The 26,594-nt window shown below is 47.6% G+C and overlaps 3 protein-coding genes and 1 long non-coding RNA gene across 5 annotated transcripts in view; 3 read left to right on the forward strand and 1 right to left on the reverse strand.

Moving 5' to 3' along the window:
- Positions 1–1,082: 1,082 nt before the first annotated feature.
- Positions 1,083–8,706, forward strand: LOC148683131 (uncharacterized). The gene is made up of 6 exons (XM_088659385.1): positions 1,083–3,748; positions 5,000–5,028; positions 5,332–5,460; positions 5,702–5,768; positions 6,544–6,651; positions 7,399–8,706. Exons 1-6 carry the CDS (start codon positions 2,276–2,278, stop codon positions 8,383–8,385), a joined length of 2,793 nt encoding a protein of 930 aa, XP_088515511.1. The 5' UTR covers positions 1,083–2,275; the 3' UTR covers positions 8,386–8,706.
- Positions 8,707–8,832: 126 nt separating this feature from the next.
- On the reverse strand, positions 8,833–11,298 carry LOC148683132 (uncharacterized). Its single transcript, XR_015947411.1, has 2 exons — positions 9,924–11,298; positions 8,833–9,183 (listed from the first exon to the last, which is right to left on the reverse strand). It is a non-coding gene; the product is annotated as an uncharacterized LOC148683132 (long non-coding RNA).
- A 2,877-nt stretch (positions 11,299–14,175) lies between these two features.
- On the forward strand, positions 14,176–23,154 carry LOC118076221 (solute carrier family 22 member 20-like). Its single transcript, XM_088659904.1, has 10 exons — positions 14,176–14,709; positions 15,324–15,427; positions 15,646–15,800; positions 16,534–16,702; positions 17,842–17,965; positions 19,869–19,984; positions 20,790–21,004; positions 22,173–22,281; positions 22,476–22,679; positions 23,020–23,154. Exons 1-10 carry the CDS (start codon positions 14,299–14,301, stop codon positions 23,102–23,104), a joined length of 1,692 nt encoding a protein of 563 aa, XP_088516030.1. The 5' UTR covers positions 14,176–14,298; the 3' UTR covers positions 23,105–23,154.
- Positions 23,155–24,760: 1,606 nt separating this feature from the next.
- Positions 24,761–26,594, forward strand: part of POLA2 (DNA polymerase alpha 2, accessory subunit) — a 37,530-nt gene continuing 35,696 nt past the window's right edge. The window contains exons 1-2 of one of the 2 annotated variants that reach the window (XM_035098933.3): positions 24,761–25,109; positions 26,245–26,369. In XM_035098933.3, the coding sequence (XP_034954824.2) occupies positions 25,013–25,109; positions 26,245–26,369 (222 nt within the window). In that variant the 5' untranslated portion in view covers positions 24,761–25,012. The remainder of the gene's footprint in view (positions 25,110–26,244; positions 26,370–26,594) is intronic. The other variant, XM_035098932.3, reaches the window with a different exon arrangement.

Raw genomic sequence — 26,594 nt, forward strand, 5'->3', positions numbered from 1 at the left:
TTTTAGTGGCCATTATCGAATGCTGCCTGTAAGTGTTCTTAAAGTGGATTTGTAAGAAGGAAGCACTTTGTTTCAGCACCAACAGGCGTAGGGAAACTCTGGCCCTCCAGATGTTGGACTCTGGTTTTTATTGGCTCTGGTCAGTGTGACCAGTGGTCAGGAATTATGGGAATTGTATTCCAGCAAGCTTTGCGGACGGGAGGGTGGGTACCAGTTTCACACCATTGCTCTATAAAACTCATAATAGAATTGTAGTGTTGGAAGGGATCCTAAAATCCACACACCCCCTGCAATGCAGGATTGAACCTGCAACCTTGGCATTATCAGCATCACGCTCTAACCAACTGATCTATCTAAAGAGTCTTAATCAATTGGTTTAATCAGCATTTAAGTAGTCCCCCCCCCCAAAAAAGTAAAGCATACCCAGCATCTCCTGGTCAGGCTGGAGAAGCTCCCTATCTGAGATACGGAGAGCAGCTACCTATAAATGCTTCTCACAACTGTTGTCCCACCAAAAGATACAGAAGATCCTGGCATCCGCATAGGGTGGGCTTAGCTGTTGACTAAGTTGTGAGAAGCATTTTTGTGAAATGTCTAAAATTGCCAAATAGGACCTGAGAGAGAGGTTGGATTTGTCATACTAATCGATAAATCCTGCAAACGGTGCTGTTTCAATGGATGGAGCAGTTAGGGGAAGGGGAGAGCTTTGGCGATTGGGTGCTGCTGTACAGATTGCAGTAATTTCTCCTTGGCTTTAACCTGTTCTGCATCTTTGCTACCCATTGAGTTCCTGCCAGTCACAGAGGAGCAACCACATAGCAAGGCCACGTGTGACCTTGCCAATGTCACTGCTTGAGGGCAGAGAAGCCGCACTATTGATCTTTGCTTATTTCTGGTGACAAGGGGGGGGGGAGCTCCTGCTTGGCTTAAAGCAGGGGGGGCAGGAGCAATGGATTGCAGGAGGAAGTCTTAACCCTCGGAGAAGATCTGAAGGTCATGCTGATGGCAAATGTCTCAACCAAGGCTGCAGAAAGTTTGCTCTGTAAATGTCTAACAATGATACATAAATACGGCATCAAATAACTGCAACATTTAATTACGGGATTGTACTCCCTCCTCACATGCCACGATGCATCGATATTGTATTAATACAGTAGGAAAAGCGCTCTCGGCTATACACATATTTATGTACTGGTACTTGGGTGCTTCATTGGTTTGGCTGAGCCTAGATCAGGCATTCCCAACCTCCAGATGTTTTGGACTACAATTCCCATCATCCCTGACCACATCCTGTTAGCTAGGGATCATGGGAGTTGTAGGCCAAAACATCTGGAGGGTCGCTGTATCATAATCCCCTCTCACAAATTTGGTGCAGGAATGAGTGCCACTAGTTGCTTTAAAAAACAAACAAACAACTTTTTATCATTGGTTGATTTTCTGTGTCTAAATGGCCAGTCTGTGCTGTTACAGGCCAAGCCTTGTGCAAAGTCCAGCTGGGATACAGAAACCTGGTGCAATGGTTTTGCCAGTTTTGCAGCAGCTGAACATCCTTGTTACTCATCCTTGCCTATGATGAGCTGGACTTAAGGCATTGGCTCCAAAATCTGTTACTGGGGCTACTGGAGGTGGGGAGTAGCTATTCCTCAGTGACCAAGAACCAAAGATAACACCCAGAAGCAGAGATTAGTAAAACAAGACCATAAGGTTATTTACAGTCATAATGTTGAGGTGGCATATGGGGCCCAGGATCCTGCTGTGGGGCAGCCAGAGTGCTGGCCAATGTCTTGTTCTCCCAGACCCGTGGATAGGAACTGGAAATAGTTAGCTGGCTAATAGAGAAAGGCCATCCCAGCATGTGTATTTCTGATGGGCCCTGTACCCACCCAAGGCCCCTTATACCCTCCAACATTTCTCAAATTAAAGGCAAAGTGGGACATTCTGGGATCAAATCAGAAACCGGGACAACTTCTGTAAATTTGGGACTGTCCCCGGAAAACAGGGACACTTGGAAGGTCTGCCTTATGTGGTAGGTAATAATCTTGTTTAGCTATGATTCCATGAATCTATGAGCAGGGCGGCAGAGGGGTGAGGCAAAGCATATGTCATAACAGCTTGGCCTGCTTCTCTCCGCTTGATGAGATGCTCCAGTGCCCATTATATTGACATTTCCCACTTCTGCTCCACTGAGCCAAGCGGGGTGGTTAAATAATCGTGTCAGGCAGGGAGAGGCTTGGCAGTCAGTGCACCAGAGCCCAGCGGAGCCCAGTTTTCCAGGATGAGCGCCTCAGCCATCCGCCGAAAGTCCTACAAGAGAGCCCAAGAGGAAGCCGGGCTGTTCTCCCCCGTCCACTGGGAGGGCGACAAGGGCAGCAACGGAGACGTTCCGGCTGGGAAGCTGCAGGTCATGGAAAAGTTCTTCATGCCTGTCCGGCAGACCAAGGGGGCCTCCTCCTCCACCGACTTGGGGCTCAGGGACTGCAGCAGCTGCCACCAGCAGTGGGCCGAGGGCCGGAGTGGTCACTTCACCGCGCTCTCGTCATCCTCGGCCTCTTCCACCTCGGCCTCTTCCACGGCCTCCAGCTCGGCCTCGTGGTCCTCTGAAGCCAGCCTGGACAAAGAGGCCTTCTTGCTAACCAGCCCTCGCTACCACCCCCAGCACTCGCAGTCCTGCGTGGACCTTTCGGGAGAAGCCAGGGCCTTCCACCGCGGCCGGGAGGAAGAAGCGGCAGAGTTCGAGGAGGAGGACGCTTCCGGCTCCTTCAGCCGCTTGAGGAAAGGACAGAGCAAGAGCGCCGACCGGCTGGCCAACCGCCACGGCCTGCAGTCACAGCCCGGTCAACCCGACGGCGTGGACAGACACCTCTACAAGGCCGCCAGCCTGGAGCGCAGCCTCGCCTTCAGCGAGCAGGCGGAAATCCTAGCCCCACGGCGGCCCCACTACGCCGGGGCTCCAGCGCCCAGCAAAGGCATCTTGAAAAATGGGGCGGTGGCCGGCGGTGACTGGCTGCGGAAGGCCAAGTCCATTGAGACCATCACTGTGCGGTCCATAGGGAAGGAGCCTTCGCCTGCCCCCGGGCCTGCTAGGCCTCTCCAGAGGGAGAAGCAGCCCCCAAACAGCTTGGATCTGAGCGCCCCCAAAAAGCCCCCCGTCACGGAAAGAATGAAACTGGTGGAGGAGAAGCTCCGCTTCTCAGAGTTCCTGAACGAGATCACCCAGCAGGTGATGAGCCCCTCCAGCCTCAGTTCGCTGGGCTGGAAGCCCCCAGAGCCCTCCCTGGCCAGCAAGGCCCCCAGCACCGATGGGTCGGACTCGAAAGGCTCTAGCAGCAAAGCCAGCTCCCCTGGGTCCTTGCTGGAGATGGCCGAGGCAAAAGCAGAGGCAGCGGCGAGGAGGAGGACGGGGCAGGCTGAGGCCAAGGCGGACACCCTTCCCAGTCCCCACAGCCGACCCCAAGCCAACCCAGCCTTTGGCAGGGCCACAGATGAGGCCAGTACCAGTCCAGAACTGGTGCCCGCCGCTCATTTGCCAGCTAAGCTCGGGAGTTTGCCTAAGCTGCCAGGAGAGGCAGCCAAGCGGCCAAGGAAGCCCAGTGAGGCCAAAGGCGGACACGGGCAGGAGGCCAAGAGGCCGGAACAGCCCCTCAAGAAAGCAGAGAAGGGCCTTCCTGCCGGAGGAACAGCCGAGAAAGCCAACCCCAAGGAAGAGCACGAGGGTGTAGCCGTGAAGAAGAGGATACACAACAGCAAGGTATGGGGGCCTGGCAGGGGCCTGTGGGGTTTCCTCCTCAGAGTGCCTTTCCCTGCCAACCTGCTGCTCCACACCATTAACAAAACCCAGGTGATCCTCCCAAAGGCTCATGCCTTCTAGGTGGCCTGTTAAATCTCAGTGATGGAAAAGCACTCTGTACATGTTCATAAACGGTCAGGCCACAGGGTCTGTTAACCTGAGGTCGAGCCGCACAATTATGAACTTGCATTTCCTGTGCATTTTCAAAGGCCATACACTATGTTTTTCATTTGGCTAACTAGAGAGCACAAACCTTTAATGGCATGTGGCCTAACCCGGCTATGTTCTGATCCCATTTTTTTATAAACCTATGGGAAGGCCGCACTTGGAATATGGAGCCCAGTTCCAGCCATCACATCCCAAAATGAATATTGTAGCACTTGGGAAGGTGCAGAAACGAGTGACTAAAATGATGGGGGGGGGGGCCTTCAGGAAAAAAACCAGTTTGTGAAAGGGTAGTTTTTTGGGGTGGGGGAGAGGAAGAGAAGGCTAGGTGGTGGGACATGATGGAGACTTTAAAAATCATAGAGGTCTCTACAATATCATTTTTGATGTGAGGCAATCAGTATTCCACATGTGGCTGCATTGGATAACCACTCTTATTGCCTTGGCTCAGACTATGTCCATGGGTCCCAGAGTTCCCAGATTTGGGGCAGGGCATGTCCAAGTTGGGAAGATGCAGTCCTATTTCTCCTCTAATGCAGAGGAAAATGTTTCTGGAGTTGGGGACACTGACTCATCTGGTGGGTGGGTGTGTTTAAACCTGTTGTCACAATCTTAAGTGCTAGTAAAAGGTAAAGGGACCCCTGACCATTAGGTCCAGTCGCAGACGACTCTGGGGTTGCGGCGCTCATCTCACTCTATAGGCCGAGGGAGCCGGCGTTTGTCCGCAGACAGCTTCCGGGTCATGTGGCCAGCATGACTAAGCCGCTTCTGGTGAACCAGAGCAGCACACGGAAACACCATTTATCTTCCCGCCGGAGCGGTACCTATTTATCTACTTGCACTTGATGTGCTTTCGAACTGCTAGGTGGGCAGGAGCTGGGACTGAACAATCATGGGGATTCGAACCGTCGACCTTCTGATTGGCAAGCCTGTTGTTTAGGCCACAGCGCCACCCCAGTCCCTCTAAGTGCTAGTACCTTCGCTTTGAATAATAATTTTAAAATGAAAGCATGGAGATGAATTTTCTCTCTTTTTTTAAATCTCCAGGAGCTGCTGGCAGAGGCGGAACAACCTGTGTGAGTATGCAAATCAGCAGTTGGTTGATCCAGGGTCTTCCTCCAGGGAGCATCTTCCAGCACCTATCCTCTCCCTTCATGGGGCAGCAGTAGCAAAGCAGGGACCAGTGGTAAAAGTTCTACCTGCTTTGCAGCTGCCCTGGCTGCTGCACCCTCTGTTGCTGCTGCTGCTGCTTGCTTAAGTTAAGACGCTGCAGCTACAGGTATCAAACCGCCTGCCACCTACAGAGATTTTGATCCTCTGCTGCTCTTTGCTAGAATTGCTTCTCCATCTCATATACACACTCCCTACTGTCATTACAGGTCCTCACAGGAGCAGGAGCCAGCATCCCCAGCGCAGAAGGAGGAAGCAGATGCCAAACCCAGAATGGCTCAGCGAGACCTGCAGAAAACCTGGGACGAACTAGACGCTCTAAAAGAAAAATTCAGCAGGTGACGCGTCAAAAGCACGGCGGTCAGGGCTCATCCTGTATTCAGGATTTGTGGAGGAGCTTTTTCCAGGCCAACCTGCATGTGGGAAGGGGGAGTTTGTTCTCTAAGCCCCACCCTTTGGGGGAGGAGCAAAAGATGCTTCAATTGGATTCATGCAACCAAGTGATATAATAATATATAATCTTGTGCAGGACTTTGGCTCAGAGTTTTTGCTGTCATGACTGTATTTGCTTCCTTTCAGGCTTCAGGAAGACTATTCCAACACACGGCTCACTAACCAGCTGCTGGAAGACAGACTTCAGATTATTGTAAGGGAAATGTAAAAAAGAAGGAATGAATAAATTTGGTTCTCGCCATTATATTATACTAGGAAAAAAGCAAAAATGCATCCATACATCGCCACTGGGAACTATATTGCTGTGCTCTGTCAAAACATGCATGAAGTTATCAAAATGATGGTTCCTTTTTCAGCAGCCACATGTCCAGCTGTTAGTGAGAAAAAGATTCTCACCCCCCCCCTGCCTCTTTAGAGTACCAGCTCTTGAAAGTATGGGAGACGAGTTATATGGTCAAATTAATGGATATTGTTGGAAGAAGCGAAGGAATATAATCATTTATTTGAAAAGCGGAGCTTTTTTTGTCTTATTCTGGAACCATAAAGTTCAGAGCACAACCCAATGACTTATAAACAAGGTTGTAAAAGGAGAAGACAACATTGAGACCCACTGAAATAGATGCACAGCAAGACTCACTTAGGCCCATTCATCTTTGTGAGTCTATTCTAGATGGATCCACCCTAAGATGTTTAAACAAATAGTTGTTTTTGCTTTTTTTATTATGACATTTTATTCCTTCTGTATCCCTGTCTCCCTTACAGTAACTGGCCCCCAGGCTTGTCGCAAGAAACATACTTATTTAATTAAGTTACACTTTGCAGCACCAATTAGAGTGTATTCTATTTGTATTATTATGTCTTGCTCCTCTCTCTCTCTCTCTCTCTCTCTCTCTCTCTCTCTCTCTCTCTCTCTCTTTCCGGCCTCCTTTGCTGACTTGTCTCCCCGCCCCATGCTTTCCTCACAACAGGCTCAGAGCATGGCTGAAGAAAAGCAAACTTTGAACCAGCGGATCAATGAGCTGCTGGAGAGGCTGATCAGTGCCCAAAACACGATTTGCACCTTGGAGAAAATTAACGTGAGTACTTTGATCAAAGTACTTTGGGGGGGGCGTTGAGGAGAGAAAGGTATAACAACAGAATAATGGAGGAAAACTTGAATCATGGGAGGTCTAATTTCTTCTGCCCCACTACTCTAGCGGGGGAAATTCAGAGTGCGAGACCATTCCCAACAAAAGGCTCTTGAAATTTTATTTCAAGACCTCTAAAGGAGACCCCAGCACCTGCCAATTTAGGTTGATCTCACTTATCCATCAACAGGTTTCTCCTACTGCCCCTCTTGCTCCTCTCTTGAAACCCCCTTAGATCTAGTCCTGCCCTCTCTGGGGCAGCAGAGAAGAGAAGCAGCCTTTTCCCACTGCTGTGTGTGATGGTGCCACTGGCAAGAGCCCTTCCATTTCCTCATTTTCCATACAGGCAGGCAGCTCCCCGTAGATGCAGGTCTTGCGTTCCAAGGCACCGCACACGTCTGTGAAATCACATATAATTGAAACTCACTGAAAACCTCCGCAAACAAACCACTCCACCCTTTTAGTGATATTTCTGTGACGTCTTTGGTTCACTTCCAGATTCAGCGCGATGCGTTTTATCACAGTTGCACACATCTTGAATGTGCATAAACTGCTCTCCTCTGAATCTGTTCCACTTTACAGGGCCAAACATATTTATAGCACACCCTCAAACTACAAGACCTGCTGGGATTTTTTTGGGAGGGAAGGCCATTACCTAAATGGTCTGAATGGTCTTTGCTGTCTCTCCACTCACAGATCTCAGGGCTGCTGGCAAAGCCCAGCCTGGAAAAGCAGCGGCGCAGTGGGAAGGACGTGTCTCCCTCAGATAGCCTCTGCTCTCTGCACATTCTGGATGTCGCACCCCCTCCTGCTTTCATGGATGGCGCCTCTGAGATGCAAACCACCCCCAACCAGTCCGACTCGGCCACCGAAACCAGCAAACTGGGCTGCAGCTCCGAATCGGACACAGCAGCCGGGCCGAGCGAGGAGAGGAGCCTCCTGCTGAAGTACGAGGCGGCCCTGGTGGCACAATCCCCAGAAGGGCCAAAGAGACACAGCAAGAGCCACACCCGGGCCACAGCCTTCATCCCCTGGAAGCAGAAGTCCACGGCGTTCTCAACGCAAGACACGAATTCGACAGAAAGCGAGTGCAGCGAGGAGGAGGGAGCAGCCCCGCTTTGTCCCCTCCCAGCCCCGCGCTTCCTGTACTTGAGGCAGGAGGCCCTGGTGGCCCCGCCGGGGCCCAGCAGCCATTTCCCAGCCTTGCCCACACTGCAGACAGAGGTCTTTGAAGCCGCCCACCTGCCTTCCCCCACCAACCTGCCGCCCAGTGGGCAGCTTGAGGAGCTGGTGCCAGAAATGAGCAGCTCCGAGAGCTCTGAGAATGGCGAGGTCTCCTGGAGCCCTGGCTTGGTGGAGAAGACATCAGGAGGACCTCACCTGGATTACCAGTCGGCCCAAAAAATGCTTGACGGCCTGCTGCAGAAGAGCCGCCGGGGGAATGAACCACCCAAGGCGGGCAGGTTGGAAGGCTTCCGTTTAGCTGGTGCCACAGAGGGGAGCGGAGCAGGCCGGGGCCTCCCTCACTTCCACCAGCAGCAGCACCAGCAACACAGGATCCGTTTCTACCAAGAGTTCTCGAGTCCTGAGGAGGGAAAGAGCTACGCATGCCCCCTGGGCACCAAGGGGGCAGTGGTGGGGCCAGAGGGCAGCGATGCTGCACAAGATTCTACATCCCTCTGAGGTGGGATGAAAGGAAGCCGCTCCCTTAGCCGTGCCATACTTCCCACCCCCTGCAATCCATAGGACTGTCTTCCCTTACTCAGTGATGAAGAAAAAACGTTCTGCACATGACTCAGATGAACTTTCTCCTTTAGGCTTATCTTCCTATGAATCAGGGCCCGAACCAGGTCCTGAGCTAAGCCCCTGGACCCCATGGGAACCTTGACCAGCCCCTTTCCCACCTCTCCTCCAGGTGTAACTTTTGGTTGTAATTCAATCCCCGTTTTGATTTAAACAGCAGCAGCAGCTAGCTTATATTAAATCTCTGTCTGGTAGTTTTGAAAGTTTATATTAGTGAAGAGGAAATCTGATGATGTGCTTCTTCTTTCGTAACAAATGAGGCGCAACTTTATTTACAGGGTAAAGTATGTCACACTGTAGTTCAGACACATGAGAAGCAGTCACCTAAAGGACAATTCACTATTTGCATTCAGAAGTGTGTGTTGTTGTTTTTAAAGATAATTCCAGAAAGGCAGAGCTTTCCAAACTTTTCACGTTGGTGACACACTTTTTAGACATGCTTCATTTCACGACACATTAATTCAGCTTTACTAGCAAGCGAGGTTAAATGAACGCCTTCGCATGACACACCTACACACTGCAGCCGACACGCTAATGTGCCGCTACACAGAGTTTAGAAAGCTCTGCCGTAAGGGTTTAGTATGGCAAACAGTGATCTAATTTTCCAACCAAACTTTTACCTGTAAGCATTGTATCAGGCCAGCACTGTTCTTGAGGGTGGTTGTCAACTTTTGAAGCCTATAAATTAGAAAATGTATAAGCAACTAGAATTCTACACAGGTCATAAGGGTTTACCATACCTCTTCAACATTCTCCCACCTCCTTGATCAAAAGAAGGATGGCTCAAAATAATGCCTTCTTGGGGAAAGTACAATTCGGGATAACAGGATTTAAACTAAAATACAAAGAATGCTTGAACACAGTAGAAAATAGGGCAGTTTTACAGACAGTGAGGACAGTGACAGCTTAATTCTATTTTTCTATAGTGGAAATTCTGGTGGAGTATTTTTCTTTTATTTTCATCCCTCAGACGTGCACAGAACCAGTAAACTACCGGTATGTGATGAAAAACAATATTGGGCAGCAATCTGATAAGCATGTGTGAAGCACTTAAGATTGCTTTTGTTTCTTTTCTGCTGTGCTTCTTGCAAATATACATAATTGTTTGGAAAGGAAATCTTACTTTAATGTACATAAATTTATCAACACAAGCATATTAAAATTAAATCAAAATCAGTTAAAGGCTGGGTTTTTAATACAGTATATATATATTACTGAGAAATATATGACTTCTGAGTATAGTGTCATGTATTGTTTATTCAGAGGACCAGCAAGCCTTCATGGGTGCTAGAAGCCAGAGGATGCCACTCATATCCCTAAGCACAGCGAAATTTGTCCGCAGGCATAAGCTACACAAGCGTAGTGGAGCCTCCCCATCTAGAGGCTTTCTACCTCTCAGTAAAGGAGCTGTTTCTCACCTGGTTCTTCCCCTGCCCTCCAAGAATAGGGTAGAGGCGGTGAAGAAGGACCTCGGTGTCTCCCACCCTTCTTCCCACATCTGGCAAGGATGCCCACCTCATTCTCGGGGAACAGATTTGTCTCACCAGAGTCTTCGAGTCCTCTCCTTCCACTCGGGGGTTTAATGCGTCCCCGAGGACACCCACTGAGATCTCCCGAGCAGCGGCGCTCGAGGTGTAATAAGAAACAGACACCGATTCTGCCTTAAAAATAAAATTAAAAATATCCCACTCCCCTGTCTCACTCAATGGAGGCGGTGGGGTAGACTCCTGCAGCACATGATGGGAGCTGCCTCTGGGCAGATGTAGCGTGCTCATGGAGCTGGAGGCTTGGTGCGCAGCGTCCGCCCGCTACTGAATTCCTGCCATCGCCTGCAGACAGACTGCGCTGAGCCATGGAGGCTCCAAGCAGCCCTTCCAAAAGAGAGACGAGGGGAGAGGGGGAGGGGTGGCCGGTTTGGAGTGTGCTGCTTAGGAGATTCCCTCGTTGGTGTGTGTGTGGCCCCCTCTGCTCATGCTCTATGGTAGCTAAGGATCTTGAGCTCCGAGACGGCGCCCTCTTGCAGCTGCTCCTCCGTGGGCACCGCCCTGTTGAGAAAGGCGCTGTGGGATAAGGTCGGGCGGAAGTGCGCCATCTTGAAGCTGCAGTCGGCGGCGCCACCGAGGGCACTCAAGACGCCATCTTGCGAGAGGCACCAGGGGCGGAAGTGAATCCTCACAACTGGAAAGCCTTAGGCTGCTCTTGTGTTTCAGTCCTCTGTGTGCAGTCCTGGCGAAGTCAACAGAAAGAGCACTTTCCCAAGAGTACTCTTTAGCCTCGCCAGGAATGGGGGAGAGATTTGAATTAGTTTGTAGCTGTGCTTTTTTCCAGGAGGTACTCAAGGGCACCTCTCTTCTGTTGTTAAAAAGTGTGGCACTTACTGCAACAACTTCATACTGAGTCAGTCATACCTCGGTTTAAGTACGCCTTGGTTTGAGTACTGTATTTTCAGTTTAAGTGCTCCGCGGACCTGTCTGGAACGGATTAATCCACTTTCCATTACTTTCAATGGGAAAGTTCGCTTCAGATTAAGTACGCTTCAGGTTAAGTATGGACTTACGGAACCAATTACACTCATACCCATAGCTGCCAAGTTATCCCTTTTTTAAAGGGATTTTCCCTTATGCTGAATAGGCTTCCTCGCGAGAAAAGGGAAAACTTGGCAGCTATGCTCATACCTCGGGTTAAGTACGCTTCAGGCTGAGTACTCCGCGGACCCGTCTGGAACAGATTAATCCACTTTCCATTACTTTCAATGGGAAAGTTCGCTTCAGGTTAAGTACGCTTCAGGTTAAGTACTCCACGGACCATCTGGAACGGATTAATCCACTTGCCATTACTTCCAATGGGAAAGTTCGCTTCAGGTTAAGTACGCTTCAGGTTAAGTACAGACTTCCAGAACCAATTGTGTTTGTAAACCGAGGTACCACTGCACTACCGTTACCTATTTTTCTAGAAAGAAAGCACTGCCCATGAGCATACCCTCCCAACATTTAAAAATAGGGACATATTTAATAAACATAAACATAAACCTTATTATTTATACCTCGCCCATCTGACTGGGTTGCCCCAGTCATTCTGGGTGGTTTCTAACATATATAAAAACATAATAAAACATTAACTACTTAAAAAAGCTTCCTTATACAGGGCCACCTTCAGATGTTTTCTAAAGGTTGTATAGTTACATAACTCCATATCCTCCAACACTTCTCCAATGAAAATAGCGACATCCTAAGGGAAAGTGGGGCATTCTGGGATCAAATGAGAAACTGGGACGGCTTCTGTAAATTCGGGACTGTCCCTGGAAAATAGGGACACTTGGAGGGTCTGAGACAAAAAGGGTTTAGGATTTCAGTTTGCATGACATGGGGTGGAAGGGAATAATTTCACTGGGTTAGCAGCGGCAAGGCAGAAGAAGGCGGGGCATGAACTGTGACAGACTGTAATAAAGAGACAGAAAGCATGACTTCTTTCTCAGTTTGATATCCAAACCTGCTGAACCTATGGGAGAAGCAAGAGGCCCTCTTGGAGTGTGAATACTCCATCAAGACTCAGGTTGTATATATGTGTAAATAAACCATATACGTACCATAAAGACACAACATTATCCACTGTGCCTCATTTTTCCAAGAAAACACAGACCCTGGTGCGTAAAACGCTCCTGGAATCTCACACTGCTGTGGAGGTCGGGGGTGGCGTGTAACAAAAAGCATCAATTGATCATTGATTATTTTTGTAATCGTTACTTAACCGTGCTACAAAATTTAGAGTACACATTTTGAAGGATGCTGCATTTCAGTTGGTGCATTGTTTTAGAAGGCGCAGATTATGTAGGTTTGCCATTAAATGTGAACTGAGTCAAATGTATCCCCTACCCCTAGCCGCTGCACAATGGGTCAGACATTATCTTCTACAAGTTAGAGCCACCAGATCCCCAAGTCATTTGTCACCATCCCAATCAGACCCCCATAGAAGCAGACCCTCCAAGTGTCCCTCTTTTCCAGGGATGTCTCTGATTTAGAGAAACCCTCCCACTTCCTGATTTGATCCGAGGACGTCCCACTTTTCCTTAGGATGCCCCTATTTTAATTGGAGAAATATTGGAGGTTATGGAGTTATCCAACCACCGAGCCATCTGAAGGCAATACTGTATTGGGAAGGTTTTTTTATGTTTAATGTTTAGTTATGTTTTTATATATGTTGGAAGCTGCCCAGAGTGCTGGAGTGACCCCATAAGATGTGGGGGGTATGAATAGTAAATTTATCATTATGGAATGGGACGTTCCCATTTTCATCAGAGAAATGTTGGAGGGGATGTAGAAGTATCTGTGTAATTAATATGTTTCTGCCCCCATGGGGTGCTTTCTGTTGCATACACTGCATTGGCCCTTTGATTGTAATTGATTCTTATTGTCAGCCAAAACACCAATCCCCAAGTAATTGTCTTTTTAATTAGTGGTTTGTTTTCCAATAACAACCGTGTAAATAAAGCCTTCCCACGGTAGCCAAACACCTGCCCCTTACATAATCCCTTGCTCTTTTTAGGAGCCTGTAAAATGAGCAGAGGCCCAGGAGAAATTAAAGAGTAGCTGTGTGTGTGTGTGTGTGTGTGTGTGTGTGTGTGTGTGTGTAGATGTCTATATAGTCAGTCAAGACTCAATAAACAGATTCAGGCCTCTTTTGCAATTTGGGATGCTGCAATTTATTCAAGCTCCCTCAAAATTTGTTGCATGTTAGGACATAACAGAGATGAATTAAAGGATTCCTGCAATCTAGAAAGCCTATTTCTTCTTAGAAAACCTGTCCCATCTTTGCCCACGCAGATATTTGGAACCCGTTCTGTGCCTGGTAAGTCTCCCCCCCCCAGTTGCCCCCTATACCATCACTGCTTTTACCTGCCCAAAAGGGAAATTTTGATCATATTGTGCACCAATTAATTCCCCTGGATCTGAAAGCTTTTCTCCTTGTTCTGCGGCTGTGCAGAAATCCACCCTTACTTGCTGAATCGGATCTTATCAGATGTGCGGAAAATCCGAAGAGAGATTTTGCTTACCAAGCTTCTGATTCAGCGGGTAAGACCAGATTTTCCAAGGGCACAGCCATGGCACAACAAGAGGAGCTCTCATACACCTGTGGAATTTATTGGTATAAAATCCCATCAAAATACAGGGCAAGCAAAAGTGTGAATGAGCCCTTTAGTTTATGCAATTAAGGTAGACAAACTTTTTAAATAAACAACCATTTTTTGTGGGGGGGGGGACAGTTAGGAAACTGATGGGAAAATACACTAAAAAGTGTGGAATTCAGAGAAAGACATAGAACTTCTGCACAAACAGAACCTCCCTGCGATCAAATCAGAACAAAAACTTGATAAAGACAGGATCTTATTGGACCTTAACACAAGCTTTGTGCAGGCATATATGGATGAATGTGCAAGAAATAGTAATTGGAGGGGAGACTAAAATGCCCACTAGAAGTGGCAGGTTGTTTTCCTCTGTCTGCAAAAACAAATGGAGTTGTTGCTTTGCTCAGTCTTTAGATTTCTGACTTAGATTTGGGGGGAAATTAATATGTTGGGTTTCTTAAATATTGAGATTATCGTTTTGTTTCAGATTCAATTACAAGGCTTTAGCGTTCAAAACTGCTTGGGAAAGTTCAAAACGGCCAGCTGCTCGTCTTGGGCCAGCTTAGACTCTGAAGGGCTTTCCCCTAAGTTGGCCTACGTGGAGAGAAATCCAGAAAAGTAGGCAACCTCGCCTGTTCTATCCGATTGCACAGTAATCCTCAACTTTTGTTATGGCATTCAATGATGTCTTGGAGTCTATTGGAGGAGTTGGCCGCTTCCAGATCTCGCAAATCACCTTCTTGCTGATTTCCGTCTGCCTCATTGCTTGCCACAACTTCCTGCAGAACTTCACTGCCGCCGTTCCAGACCACCATTGCAAGCCTTTGCAGCCCACCAACCAGACCTTGCCCTCTAGCTACACCCAAAGCACAGCAGAAGGAGTCTTGTTGAAGGCACCTGTCCCCATAGACCAGAATCGGAAGCCGGAGAAGTGTCTCCAGTTTGCCATGAGTTGGTGGCGCCTATTGAGCCCAAATGCGACTGTAGCGGTTGGGGACTCTGCCACACAGGTGCACACCGAACTCTGCACAAGTGGATGGGTCTATGATGTGAGTGTGTTCGAGTCTACCATTGTGACAGAGGTGAGCTTTCTTCATCATCAACAAGAAATGAAAGACGGGGAGGCAGTTTTAAAACACAGAGTGGCAGGGATATAAATTAAAACATTCCAATAACAAATGAAGTAACTTGTTTGGGGTTGTTTGGCTTAGATTTAATTTTTAAAAGAGAATATACAGTATCTCTGTGTCTCTCTATATAAATGTAAACTGGACATGTGCGTTAGTCTCCACTTTTATCCGAAACCGCTTGACTGATTGCGTTCAAATTTGGATACAACGTCCCAAGTGAATATGTAAGTGACCATATACAGGTTGCGTAAATAGGTGTCACACCTATGGCAGGTAAAGCAGGTAAAACCCACTGTTCCGGAACACAGAACAGCCGGGGATGCTGGGAGCACAGGAGAGGTTGCAAAACAGTGCTTTGAGTTTTTGATATTAAAAGATATTAATTTTAAAAAATACAGATTTTATGCAGCTAGCATTGATTATTCCTTTGCAGAAGGAAGTTTAAAGGAATAAGACTCACATGATGCTCAGTCAAATGTATGTACAGTATATGTATATGTGTATATATGTATATATTGCAACCACGGAGAGAAAATTGACTCAGTTCTCCTCTCTCTCCCTTCCAGTGGAATTTGGTGTGTGACCTACAGAACCTGAGAGATGTAGCCCAGTCGCTCTACATGGCTGGTGTGCTGGTTGGGGCTGGTGTGTTTGGAGTCTTATCAGACAGGTGGGTGGTTGTTGTGATGAATGTTAGGTGAGGAGCGTTGCCAGATCTCCAGGTCTGACCTGAAGTCTCTGGATGGGGGGGGATAGGGATTGTAGCCCCAAAACAGCTAGAGACCCAAGGAAATTAAGACCCAGCTAGAGCCTGTCCCCATAACTCCCCACCACACAATACATTAATGCATGCATCCTACTTCTCCTTTTTTGGGGGTGGGGACTCAGGTTTGGCCGGCGCAAACCTCTGATCTGGTCATATCTGCAAATCGCCCTCGCTGGCACCATCACAGCATTCCTGCCCAGCTTCAGCAGCTACTGCGCCTTCCGCTTCCTGGCTGGCATGACGTTTTCAGGAATCATGCTAAATTCTCTGTCCTTGAGTAAGTAGTTTGGTTTGCTCCAATTCAACTTTAAAGAGCGGGTTTTGCAGGGAAAGCTCAGGACAAACAAACAAAAATAAACCATGCCCGGATACAGAGCTAAACCCCAGGCCTGTGCAGGGGCGAAGCAAGGTGGGGGCGGACCACACCAGGTGTCATCTCCGAGGGGCGCGTGACTCCCGCCTACCCCTAGCCGTTGGGGGAAGGGGGGGAGCTGCGGTGCGCTCCCGTGCTGCTGAAGGAGGGAGGCAGGCAGGCAGGCAGAGGATGGGAAGGAGGCAGGCGAGCAAACAAGCGGAGGGTGGAGGGAAGGAGAGAAGCAGAAGCTCCCTAAACTCGAGACACAACCCTGGAATCCCAAAAAAAAGCTCAACAACTCCTGGCAATTACAATAGGTAGTTCACAGGCAGTCTTTTTATACTGTGAGTAGATCGCAGTCTCTTGGGAGTCCAACTAGATTTCAATGGGTGGGGTGGGGTGGGGGTGACAATAAATTTTCCACACCGGGTACCACCTGACCTTGCTACGCCACTAGTCCTATGGCTGGAATGAGTAGAGAAGTGTGGATAAGCCTCAGACAAGGCACTATAAATATTAATGTCCTTTCAGGTTTATATCAGCAGTCAGCCTATGGTGCCAAACGATTGCATGCGACATGTTGCCCATTAAAAAATGTTCATCCTGGTTTTTACTGCAAGTCCTTTTTTAACAGTTTCTCTTGCTTTTCTCCTAGTTCTGGAGTGGATGCCCAACAAGGGCCGGACAGTGGCAGGTGCCCTCTTAGGTTACTTTGTCACCTTTGGGCAGATCGTCTTGGCAGGAGTCGCATACGGAGTCAGAAACTGGCGCTGGCTCCAACTCTCCGTCTCGGCACCATTTTTCATCATTTTTGTCTGTTCATGGTAGGGGGTGATAGCGCCAAATACGACTGTGGTATGGCTTCGGTGTGTCTCTCTTTTCCACTCATGTAGATGTGGCAGCCATTTTGTGTTAGGCCAAGACCCTATGGCCGCCATGGCCGATGTTCAGGCAGCGTGTGCTGTGCCTTAAGTAAACAAAATTGCACCATCCACACCTAGGAGGATGTGTCAACAGACTTAGTTGGCAGAAGAACAAAACAAAGAATACAGTACAGTGGTACCTCTACTTACGAATTTAATGCGTTCCGAATGCACATTCGTAAGTCTAAAAAAATTGTAAGTCGAATCCCGTAGGAATGCATTGGGAGAAAAAAATTGTAAGTCGAAGCAACCTGTGAGGGGCAAGGGGTATCGCGAAGCCCCTCCCCTCCTGAGTTCCAGCCCAGCCCAGAGCACGACTGAGAGCAGGGAGAGCTTCAGCCCCAGTGGGGAAACAGGAAGTGGGATCCAAGGCTCTGGCAGGGTAGAAGAGCCAGTGTCCCAGGTGGGACAGGAAGGAGGAAAGAGGGGGGGCAGACCCATCCCCCCAACTCCGGAACTTCGCAGAAAGCGTCGGGGGAAGAGGATGGGGCTCCCCAAGTTGTTATGCTGGCGCAAGACGCGCCAAAAGCCATTCGGAGGTTCTGATGAAAGCTGAAAGGATGTGTCTCTGTAAATAGCTCTACCTTTAGCACTGTAAATACGCAGCACCAATAAAAAGATAAAATGCAGAGCGGTGGAGAGTCGTTACTCTGAAGTAGTCCCATCCGACCACTGTGACACAACCCTATCTAAAAATTCGTAAGTAGAAAAAATCCTATCTAAACCGCATCCAAGATGGCAGACGGAGCTCCATTCGTAAGTAGAAACATTCGTAAGTAGAGTTATTCGTAATTAGAGTTATTCGTAAGTAGAGGTACCACTGTATGTATTTATGTGTGCAGCAGAGCAGGGGGAGTAAACACCAAAACAGGCCAGTGAATGCAGAGTGCATTTTGGAAGAGGGGAAATAAATGTTCCACCTGGGAGAAAGATGGAACAGAGAGGCTGGAAATGTGAACCACACTCCATTACACAAGCTTTTTTCTTTTTATTTTAAACATCCCCTTGTTAATAATATCTATCTATCTCTGTCTTGTCAGGAAACTTCCAGAATCACCACGCTGGCTCCTGCTTCATAACAAGGCACAGGTAGCAGTCCAGAATCTGAGGAAAGTTGCCGCAATAAACGGCAAAAGCAAGGAGGGAGAGAAAATTAACAAAGAGGTTAGCCATGAGATTGACCAATGTTTTGGTTTTTTGTAATACCGGTAATAATAATAATTTCTGTTATGTCGTGATTGTGATTTCAGCTCTTCATGAAGTCAGCTCAGAATAGTGATTCAGCATACTAGCAAGGAACTGCTAGGAGTCAAGTATAACAAGAACAGTCTTCTTTATTACAGTAGGAATCTTGACTGACTGGAGGGAAAGGGTGAGCTCCTTTTATACTCTCAGGAGCAGGGGTTGGGGAAAGGATACATTTAGATTTTGGCGGGAACCTATCAGAGTGAGGATCCAAATTGTGCTAACAAGTTAACCAATAGCAACTGTCACTGCACCCATTTGAATCGCCCTAGAGTGGGAAAGGTAGTTACAGGACTAGCAGAGAAACTCATGTACACAAATTAAACCAAAACATAACAATTTCTATAATAGGAGATTAGGAAATATGATATAGTAACGTAATAATATGTTCAGTTTTGCTTTTAGCATTTAAAGCCCTAGGTACCACGAGTCCCATTAAAACATTGTGAAGAGGCTGGTTAAATGAAGAAGAGGACTGGGGGGGGGGCAGATTGGAGAGTTGCAGGGGTCCAACTCAGGGGAGGGTCCCAGCAACAGGATGGTTCAACACACAGCCCAAAAGTGGCATGTGGCCCTCAATACCCTTTTTCAGCAGCCCTTGGCAACATTTGATGCCCTCGCACTACCTTCCCAAATGTGAGTAAGTGAGGCTCTGAGTTTTGAGAAGGAGGCATGAGACTCTGGCAGGGCCCTAGTTAGCTTTGGGAAGGCAGTGTGAGGGCTGGGGGTGGGCATCAAATTTTGTCCTTGTCTCTTGCCAGCATGTTGACAAGGCAGTGTGCAGCCCATGGGTTCTGTTTCAAAGTACTTTTGAGGCCCACTTGGTATGAAAAGTTGGACTGCCCTGTCCTAGCAGGTTGGGGGATGGGGGGGGAACCCTGAGAAGTGTCTGAATCTGGGGAGGTTCCCAGTGGCTTGGGAGATGGAGACCAGGATCCTGGCGAAGGACCAAGTGGGTTGTCAAGAGAACAGTCCGCCTCTGTATCACCCTAGAGCAGGGTTTCCCAATCTTGAGTCTCCAGCTGTTTTTGGACTACAACTCCCATCATCCCCTGCTGGCAGGACCAGTGGTCAGGGAGGATGGGGATTGTAGTCCAAAAACAGCTGGAGACCCAAGTTCGGGAAAGCCCACCCCAGAGGTACCGATGGTATCAACTAGAACCCAGGCTTTTAATGTTGCAGCTCCAACCCTATGGAATCAGCTCCCGATCAAATTTAGACAGGCGCCTGGTATTTTTGCTTTTAGGCAGATGTTGAAAACGTATCTTTTTCAGAGGGCTTTCCCTGAAGGGTGACTCAGACGTTTTATATAATCAGTGTAATTTGATGTAAAGTGGCAGCTGCCAGTACAGGAAAGTGAGGCTCACGTCTCATATACCGACCCTTAGCAACGCCCCCTGGGCAAGGGAGAGCAGTAGTAATTCTACAAGAGGCTCTGGACAGATGGATTTAGCTATTATTTCCCACAATGCCACAGAGGGTCACAAACCAGAGCATTCTGGGAAATTAAAATGGAGGCCTGGCATTGCTTGGAGGGAAGTTTTTAATGTTTGACATTTCATTATGTTTTTATATTTTGCTGGAAGCTGCCCAGAGTGGCTGGGAGCCGGATGGGCAGGGTATTATTATTATTATTATTATTATTATTATTATTATTATTATTATTATTATTATTATTAGGCTAGGACAGAAGGTGACAGGTATGTTGGGGTTCAATTTGAGACCACCCCACCAAAGCCTCAATCTGCACTCTTTCTTCTGGATTAAGGCCCCTCCCCAGGCCTGTCACATTCCTTCCACTCATTTTCCCCCTATTGCACAGGTATTGCATTCTCACATGCAGATGGAAGCTGCAAGTCTGAAATCCCGGCGCACTGTCTTCGACCTGTTTCGCAGTCCAGTATTGCGGAGGGTCACTTGCTGCCTCATGGTTGTCTGGTGAGTGCAAGAGCAACTCTGTTGTTTTTATCTGCAGAGGGAAACGGTAATTGAATAGGGGAGAGAAGTCAAGGATTGCCCTTTCTTTCCTCTTATGCTTTGAGCCTCTTCTCAGAACATGGAAGTATGTAGGCAACTCAGGAACATATGAGGTCGTTTATGCGTTAAATACTACTAATCATAGTAATTTTGTATTGTGCCTATTGCATTTAGAACATCTTAGGTGCTTTGTAAGTGCTGAGTTGGGACGCAGGTGGCACTGTGGTCTAAACCACAGAGCCTAGGCCTTGCCGATCAGAAGGTTGGCGATTTGAATCCCCGCGGCAGGGTGAGCTCCCGTTGCTCAGTCCCTGCTCCTGCCCACCTAGCAGTTCGAAAGCACATCAAAGTGCAAGTACGGTAGATAAATAGGTGTCGCTCCGGTGGGAAGGTAAACGGCATTTCCATGCGCTGCTCTTGTTCAACAGAAGTGGCTTTGTTATGCTGGCCACATGACCCGGAAGCTGTACGCTGGCTCCCCCAGCCAGTAAAGCGAGATGAGTGCCGGAACTCATGACTGGACCTAACGGTCAGGGATCCCTTTACCTTTAAGTATTGAGTTGTAGCAGCAGCAGCAGCAGCAATGATCACTCATTTGTAGCAGTAGTAATAATAATAGTTTGTGCATAATATGCATTGCCTACACCCAGCCAGATGGGTGGGAAATAATGAAAATATTATTAATAATAATAATAAGTTATTATTAATCATTGCAGAAATCCAGCCCTTAAATTTGCAAATCAAGCTTGCTTCCCACTCTACCTAGGTTTTCCAGTTCCTTTTCTTATTACGGCTTGGCGATGGACGTGCAAAAATTTGGCCTGAACATCTTTGTGGTGCAGGTGTTGTTTGGAGCGATCGACCTTCCCGTTGTGCTGCTGTCCACCTTTGTCATGGTCTTCATTGGACGCCGCCTTGCCATGGCCGGCTTCCTATCCCTTGCTGGGCTCCTGGTGTTCGTCAACATGTTTGTGCCAGACGGCAAGTTGCTTTATGCGTTTTTCACCTGCATCTGCCTGGTCACTGCTGCTCCATGCTATGAGTTTTCATCAAAACATCAGAAAGAGTCTGGCTGCTGGATCAGGCCAGTGGCTTATCAAGGCCAACCTCCTGTTCTCACAGTAGCCAACCAGATGCCTAGGGGCAGCCCCAAAGTAGCGCAACTTCACCGAGAGCCAGTGTGGTGTAGTGGTTAAGAGCAGTGGGCTCGTAATCTGGTGAACCGGGTTCGCATCCCCGCTCCTCCACATGCAGCTGCTGGGTGACCTTGGGCTAGTCATACTTCTCTGAAGTCTCTCGGCCTCACAGGGTGTTTGTGGTGGGGGAGGAAGGGAAAGGAGATTGTTAGCCGCTTTGAGACTCCTTCGGGTAGTGATAAAGTGGGATATCAAATCCAAACTCTTCTTCTTCTCTTCTACATGTGACCCACAGTGAGTGGCATTCTGATGCACATGGCCTCCATCGCTGGAGGTAAAACACAGCCATGGCTAGTAGCCAACTGATAGCCTCGGCCTCCAGGAATTTGTCTAATCTGTTTTCGCATGAATATTGTGCTCAGTCCATCCTATCGACCTGTGAGCTGTACTGCTGTCACCCTTGGTATCAGCCATGCTGTGTTGCTGCTTGAGCAGGGGTCACCAACCCAGTTCCATTGGGCACACATGCGCCCATAGAGCTATTCCTTGGTTCCTTAGAGTCCCTGCCCCCTGCTGAGATTAGGCCCGAAAGACACTTCCATTGTAACCTATAGAATAGGTTGCAATGTCTGCTTGTTGGCTGGGTGTGTGTGTGCTTGTGATGCCCACAAGAGTCTCTCAGGATGGCAAATGTGCCCACAGACTCCCAGGGAGCACCACGGCTAAGGGGGAACCCAGCTCTCTTCAGTCCTAGACCACCGCTAGGGGGATGGAATTTGTCCGGGGACTTATTTGCAAATCCGGGGACTGTCCCTGGGGACGCCTGGTAACCCTAATTTACACTGATTGGGGGGGGGGAGTGTTATTTTTCTGTTTTCTTTTGCGTGTGTACATGAGGGGTGGGTGGGTGACTGCCTGTTCGATAGGTCAAAAAGACAGTTTGTTGTATTCATATTGTGACAGCCTATGGCTGTAAACGTTTCGTTTATTCTATATATTTCTCCTTCCTGCAGAACTGCAAACGTTGCGTACAGTGCAGGCAGCACTAGGGAAAGGGTGCCTCGCCAGTTCCTTTATTGGTGCATATCTGTATTCTGGGGAGCTCTACCCAACAGAGATCAGGTGAGCAGCTAGTATCATCTACGGTAAACCAGGGTTTCCCAAACTTGGGTCTCTAGCTGTTTTTGGACTACAACTCCCATCATCCGCGGCTAGCAGGACCAGTGGTCAGGGATTATTTCTGCCAGATTAACGGCCACAGGGTTCAAGCAGCTGGTGTTTAGAGTCTTATAAACACCAGCATTTCTTCTTGCCAGGCAAACAGGCATGGGATTTGTGTCAATGCAAGCCCGTCTCGGAGCCATGGTTGCGCCCCTGGTCTACGTGCTTAGGGATTCCTTTCCTGTCCTGCCACCAATTATATTTGGAGCTGCTGCCCTCCTTGCGGGGGTCTCTGCCTGCTTCCTGATGGAGACGAGACGTTTACCCCTCCTGGAAACCATCGCAGAGATGGAACGCAGGTAAGTTTTCTTTCCCATCCCTTATAGGAGTTGAAAAACGATTAGGATGGGACCCTGACCCAAAGAGTGGTTTTATGCCATTTAGCATGCATGGAGTGGAGCACCACATTCTTCTATGCTCAACCTATTTTGGGGGGGGGCACCTGTTAGCGGTTGGCACGGCCAAAGTGAGCAGAGCAAGGGATGCAAATTTCACCTTTAGGGTGGTTTCAGTAACCTGCTGTTGTGGCCTTGTGGTAAAGGACAGATAATTAATTAATGAATTAATTAATAGCACACTGTCCATAAAATGGAAATTATCATGGTGCTAATCAATATTCTGTTGTTTGTGTTCCTTTAGGTCTAGAAATGGACCCTCAATGGAAACAGTAGAAGAAATTTGCCTCCAGCAAGTGGAGAGATCTATTTTGAAAGAATCTGTTTAGCACAGCAATAGCTCTCTCTCTCTCTCTGTGTGTGTGTGTGTGAGAGAGAGAGAGAGAGAAATAATCCTTTGACAAACCACACATTTCTGGAAAAAGTGATTCATTAAGTGGAAAAGGGTAGCATTAAACCAAGCATCTTCCTTTTGAGAGAAGACAGGAGAAACAGGAGGCTGATACTTAGTTCAGGGACCACCAACTTTTTTAGAACTGTTGGCACATTTAGATTTTTGAGTGAAAGCTTGGGACCACCCCCTCTGGTGGGATATAAATGTAATGATGATGATGGGAAACTGTGGTGTAAGATTCAGCTCATACAAAATTAAATGACTTCTTTATACTCCACTTAATTTGGGAAATTCACTTGTTCATTGAAATGTTCTTTAGCCGGGGGCTACTTAATCATGATGGCCACATGACCCGGAAGCTGTCTGCGGACAAACGCCAGCTCCCTCGGCCAGTAAAGCGAGATGAGCGCCAAAAACCCAGAGTCATCCGCGACTGGACCTAACAGTCAGGGGTCCCTTTACCTTTACCTTATCCTCATGTGAGACTCAAGAGCTTTTTTGTTTGTAAGCGCAGACATCAAATTAGATTTAAAAACCTGCAGAAAGGTTATATGACCCCCACTCTTTATTGATTTGTTAGGGGTGGAGGCTATGCACCTTTATCCCAAACTTTTTAGTGCATCTCCCTCAACACTTTCCTAACAAACAAAAAGTGTGTGATGTGTTTTTAAGTGGAATTGTTGTACCCAAACACTTTGAGAAGAAATGCTGTGTCAATAATGCTGGTGCCATGCAGGTCAGACTTCGGGAAAGAGGTCCAGGGCCCCCATAACAGACTGAGCAGAAGGGCTCCAAAAAGCAGGAGTGTGGGCAATTCACCTCATTAAGAAGTAAATGAAGTAATACACATTATACCATCTAAATAGCACACTCCGCAGTCTAGAAGTCCATTAAGGACAGGATTCTTAAGTACCCAACTGCACCACTGCTGCTATTGATTTTTTTTTAAAAAAATATCCTTATCTTTATTACATTTTAAAGCCACTTAAAAAGAGAAAGATAAAATGTACTGCTGCTGTCAAAATATTATACACTTCAAAGAAACAAACTGACACAATGAGATTGGCAGCTGATAAAAGTACTCAAAAAAGAAAAAGTAAGCAAATGAAACCAATACCTCTGCATATCCAAAACATATCTATCAGGCAGGTAAGTTTGTGATTGTGTCCCCAATGTGAGAATAATCCCACCGTACTACATTGCAGGGTTGTTGTGGCCTCAGCCCAATCAGCAACGTCCCTGCATTATAACCGGTAACAACAGATTAGTTGTTGTTCATAATGCTCATCAGCCACCATTAATCAACTAATTAATTAAGTCAAAATACAGCATTAAAGACAGAGAAGGCTTTACCATCACAAAGTAATGGAAGGTATCGGAATGATACCGATGATGACCTGTTATTTAATTTGGCGGGGAATAAAAATACTTGCGTTTATAAAGAGCAGGAGCTCTGCTTATTCTGGCGCAGAAGGGGCGGGGCGAGGGAGGGAATTATACGGCGCAGGCCAATCAAAGCCACGCAAAAGAACCTTCTTTATAAAGCAGCCGTCCTTTTTCCACTCCGCAAAGCGTCGAAGGGTATTCCGGCGTTCTTAGCCGCTCTAGGAGTTTCAAGCAGCAGCAGCAGCAACGCCACATCTCTATGCTCCTCTGCAACCTCCTCCCATTCATGTAAGAACTGGCATGCGCCCATTCAGGAGTTGAAGCTCCGCCCCCTCCCGCTCTTTCCTGCTCTTTCCCTTCTTCTTGCGGGCGAGGAAGGTGGCGCCGTAAATAACCGAATAACTGCGCGCTCCCCGCCTACCCCGCCAAGAGAAGTGGCGGGAAAGGAGGTCCTGCAATGGCGGCGCTCGTGGTTGAGGACGTGTTGGCTGAGCTTAGGCTCTTCGGGCTGGACTTGAAGGAGGGTGAAGACGGGGCTGCCCTTACCGACAAATGTGAGCCGCATATAGAACGGGGGCGGGGGATTTACTAGGAAGGGCGCTAGTTCTCATTGAGGAGCTTTTTATTTGGAGGGGGCGTAATTTGGGATATGCAGGCGGTTGTCTATGTGGGGAACAGCGGTGGACTGGGGGATTTCTGGGGGATAGGATGCAAGAAGCGTGGAGAGAAAATGGGGAAAGAAGATAAATGTGGAAAAGAGGGAGGCGGATTCAGAGAGGTGGGGCAGTTTTAAAAATGAGTCTTGCCTGGATCGGGCCAGAAGATCCGTCTAGCCGAGGATCCTGTTTCCAGGAGTGAGCAGCTGTAGATTCCTCTGGGAAGGCTCTCCAGCAGGGCCTGAAAGAAACGGCTGGTTGTTCCCTGTACCTGGTCTTCAAAGGTAGACTGTCCCTGAATGTGGAGGCTCAGTGTGACTCTCGTATCTGCTGCCTACAGGAGAATGTGTCTGTGAGCTTTGCCTGTTTGAATTGCTGCTCCTTAATAAATTGTTTTTAGCTGGCTTTAATATCGTCGTAACCCAGCCCTGGGGTCTTATGGTGAAGGGTTGCCTTCTTGAATCAGACAAGTGCACTTAGGGTTGAACTAAAAATAAAAAATCCTTCCAGTAGCACCTTAGAGACCAACTAAGTTTGTCATAGGTATGAGCTTTTGTGTGCATGCACACTTCTTCAGATACCACCTTCATGCTTGAACTGTTAATGTGTTTTAAATCTTGCATTCAAACAAATCCAGGAAATTTGCCAGGAAATTATTTTTAATGTATTACTTGTAACTTTTTTTTTTACATTTCAATGGAACACAATGTACTAAAGGACTTCAATTATTTAGATTTCAAGACAAACAAGAAAGGTGCTAAAAGTTATAAATATATTTTTAAACTTTGATTTTAGATTTTACTGGTATGGTTTCTATTCCCCATTTTGGACTGGATTGTGTGTATTCTGTTCATTGATTACATGAGACAATTTCAAAAACTGGAAAGTTTTCTGCAGAAAAATCTACCGTAATGGTGGAAATTTTTCATCGCACTTCACTGAGGTGGATCTCGCTGTCTGTTATAGGGATGTCCTTGAGGAACTGATAAAGTACCACTGTTTAATAACTCCCCTCTCTCTTTCTCTCTTGTAGTGGTAGAACTTTGCACGTTGTACAGGTTGAAAGAAAACGAGATTGCAAATGAAATAATTGCTTTTGCTGTAACGAAGCAATTCATTAAGCTTACGGCAGAGTCCCTGCACATCTTTGAACATGAAGTAAGTGAGCTTTTGGAAGAAATTGCGGTAGATAGATGTTTTGATTTGCCTATTTGAGGTAGATCCACTATAAGGGCAGCTCCGCTATGGTGCATTCAGAGCGTAGGCGGCAGCCCCTACCCTCTGGAACTCCCTGCCTATTGATGTTAGGCAGGCTCCTTGGCTGTACTGTACTGTTTTTGGCACTGGCTAAAAACTTTTAGAATGCCATCTTGCATGCAACTT

Source organism: Zootoca vivipara, chromosome 16 (assembly GCF_965207765.1).
Source record: "Zootoca vivipara chromosome 16, rZooViv2.hap1.1, whole genome shotgun sequence".
NCBI lineage: Eukaryota > Metazoa > Chordata > Lepidosauria > Squamata > Lacertidae > Zootoca > Zootoca vivipara.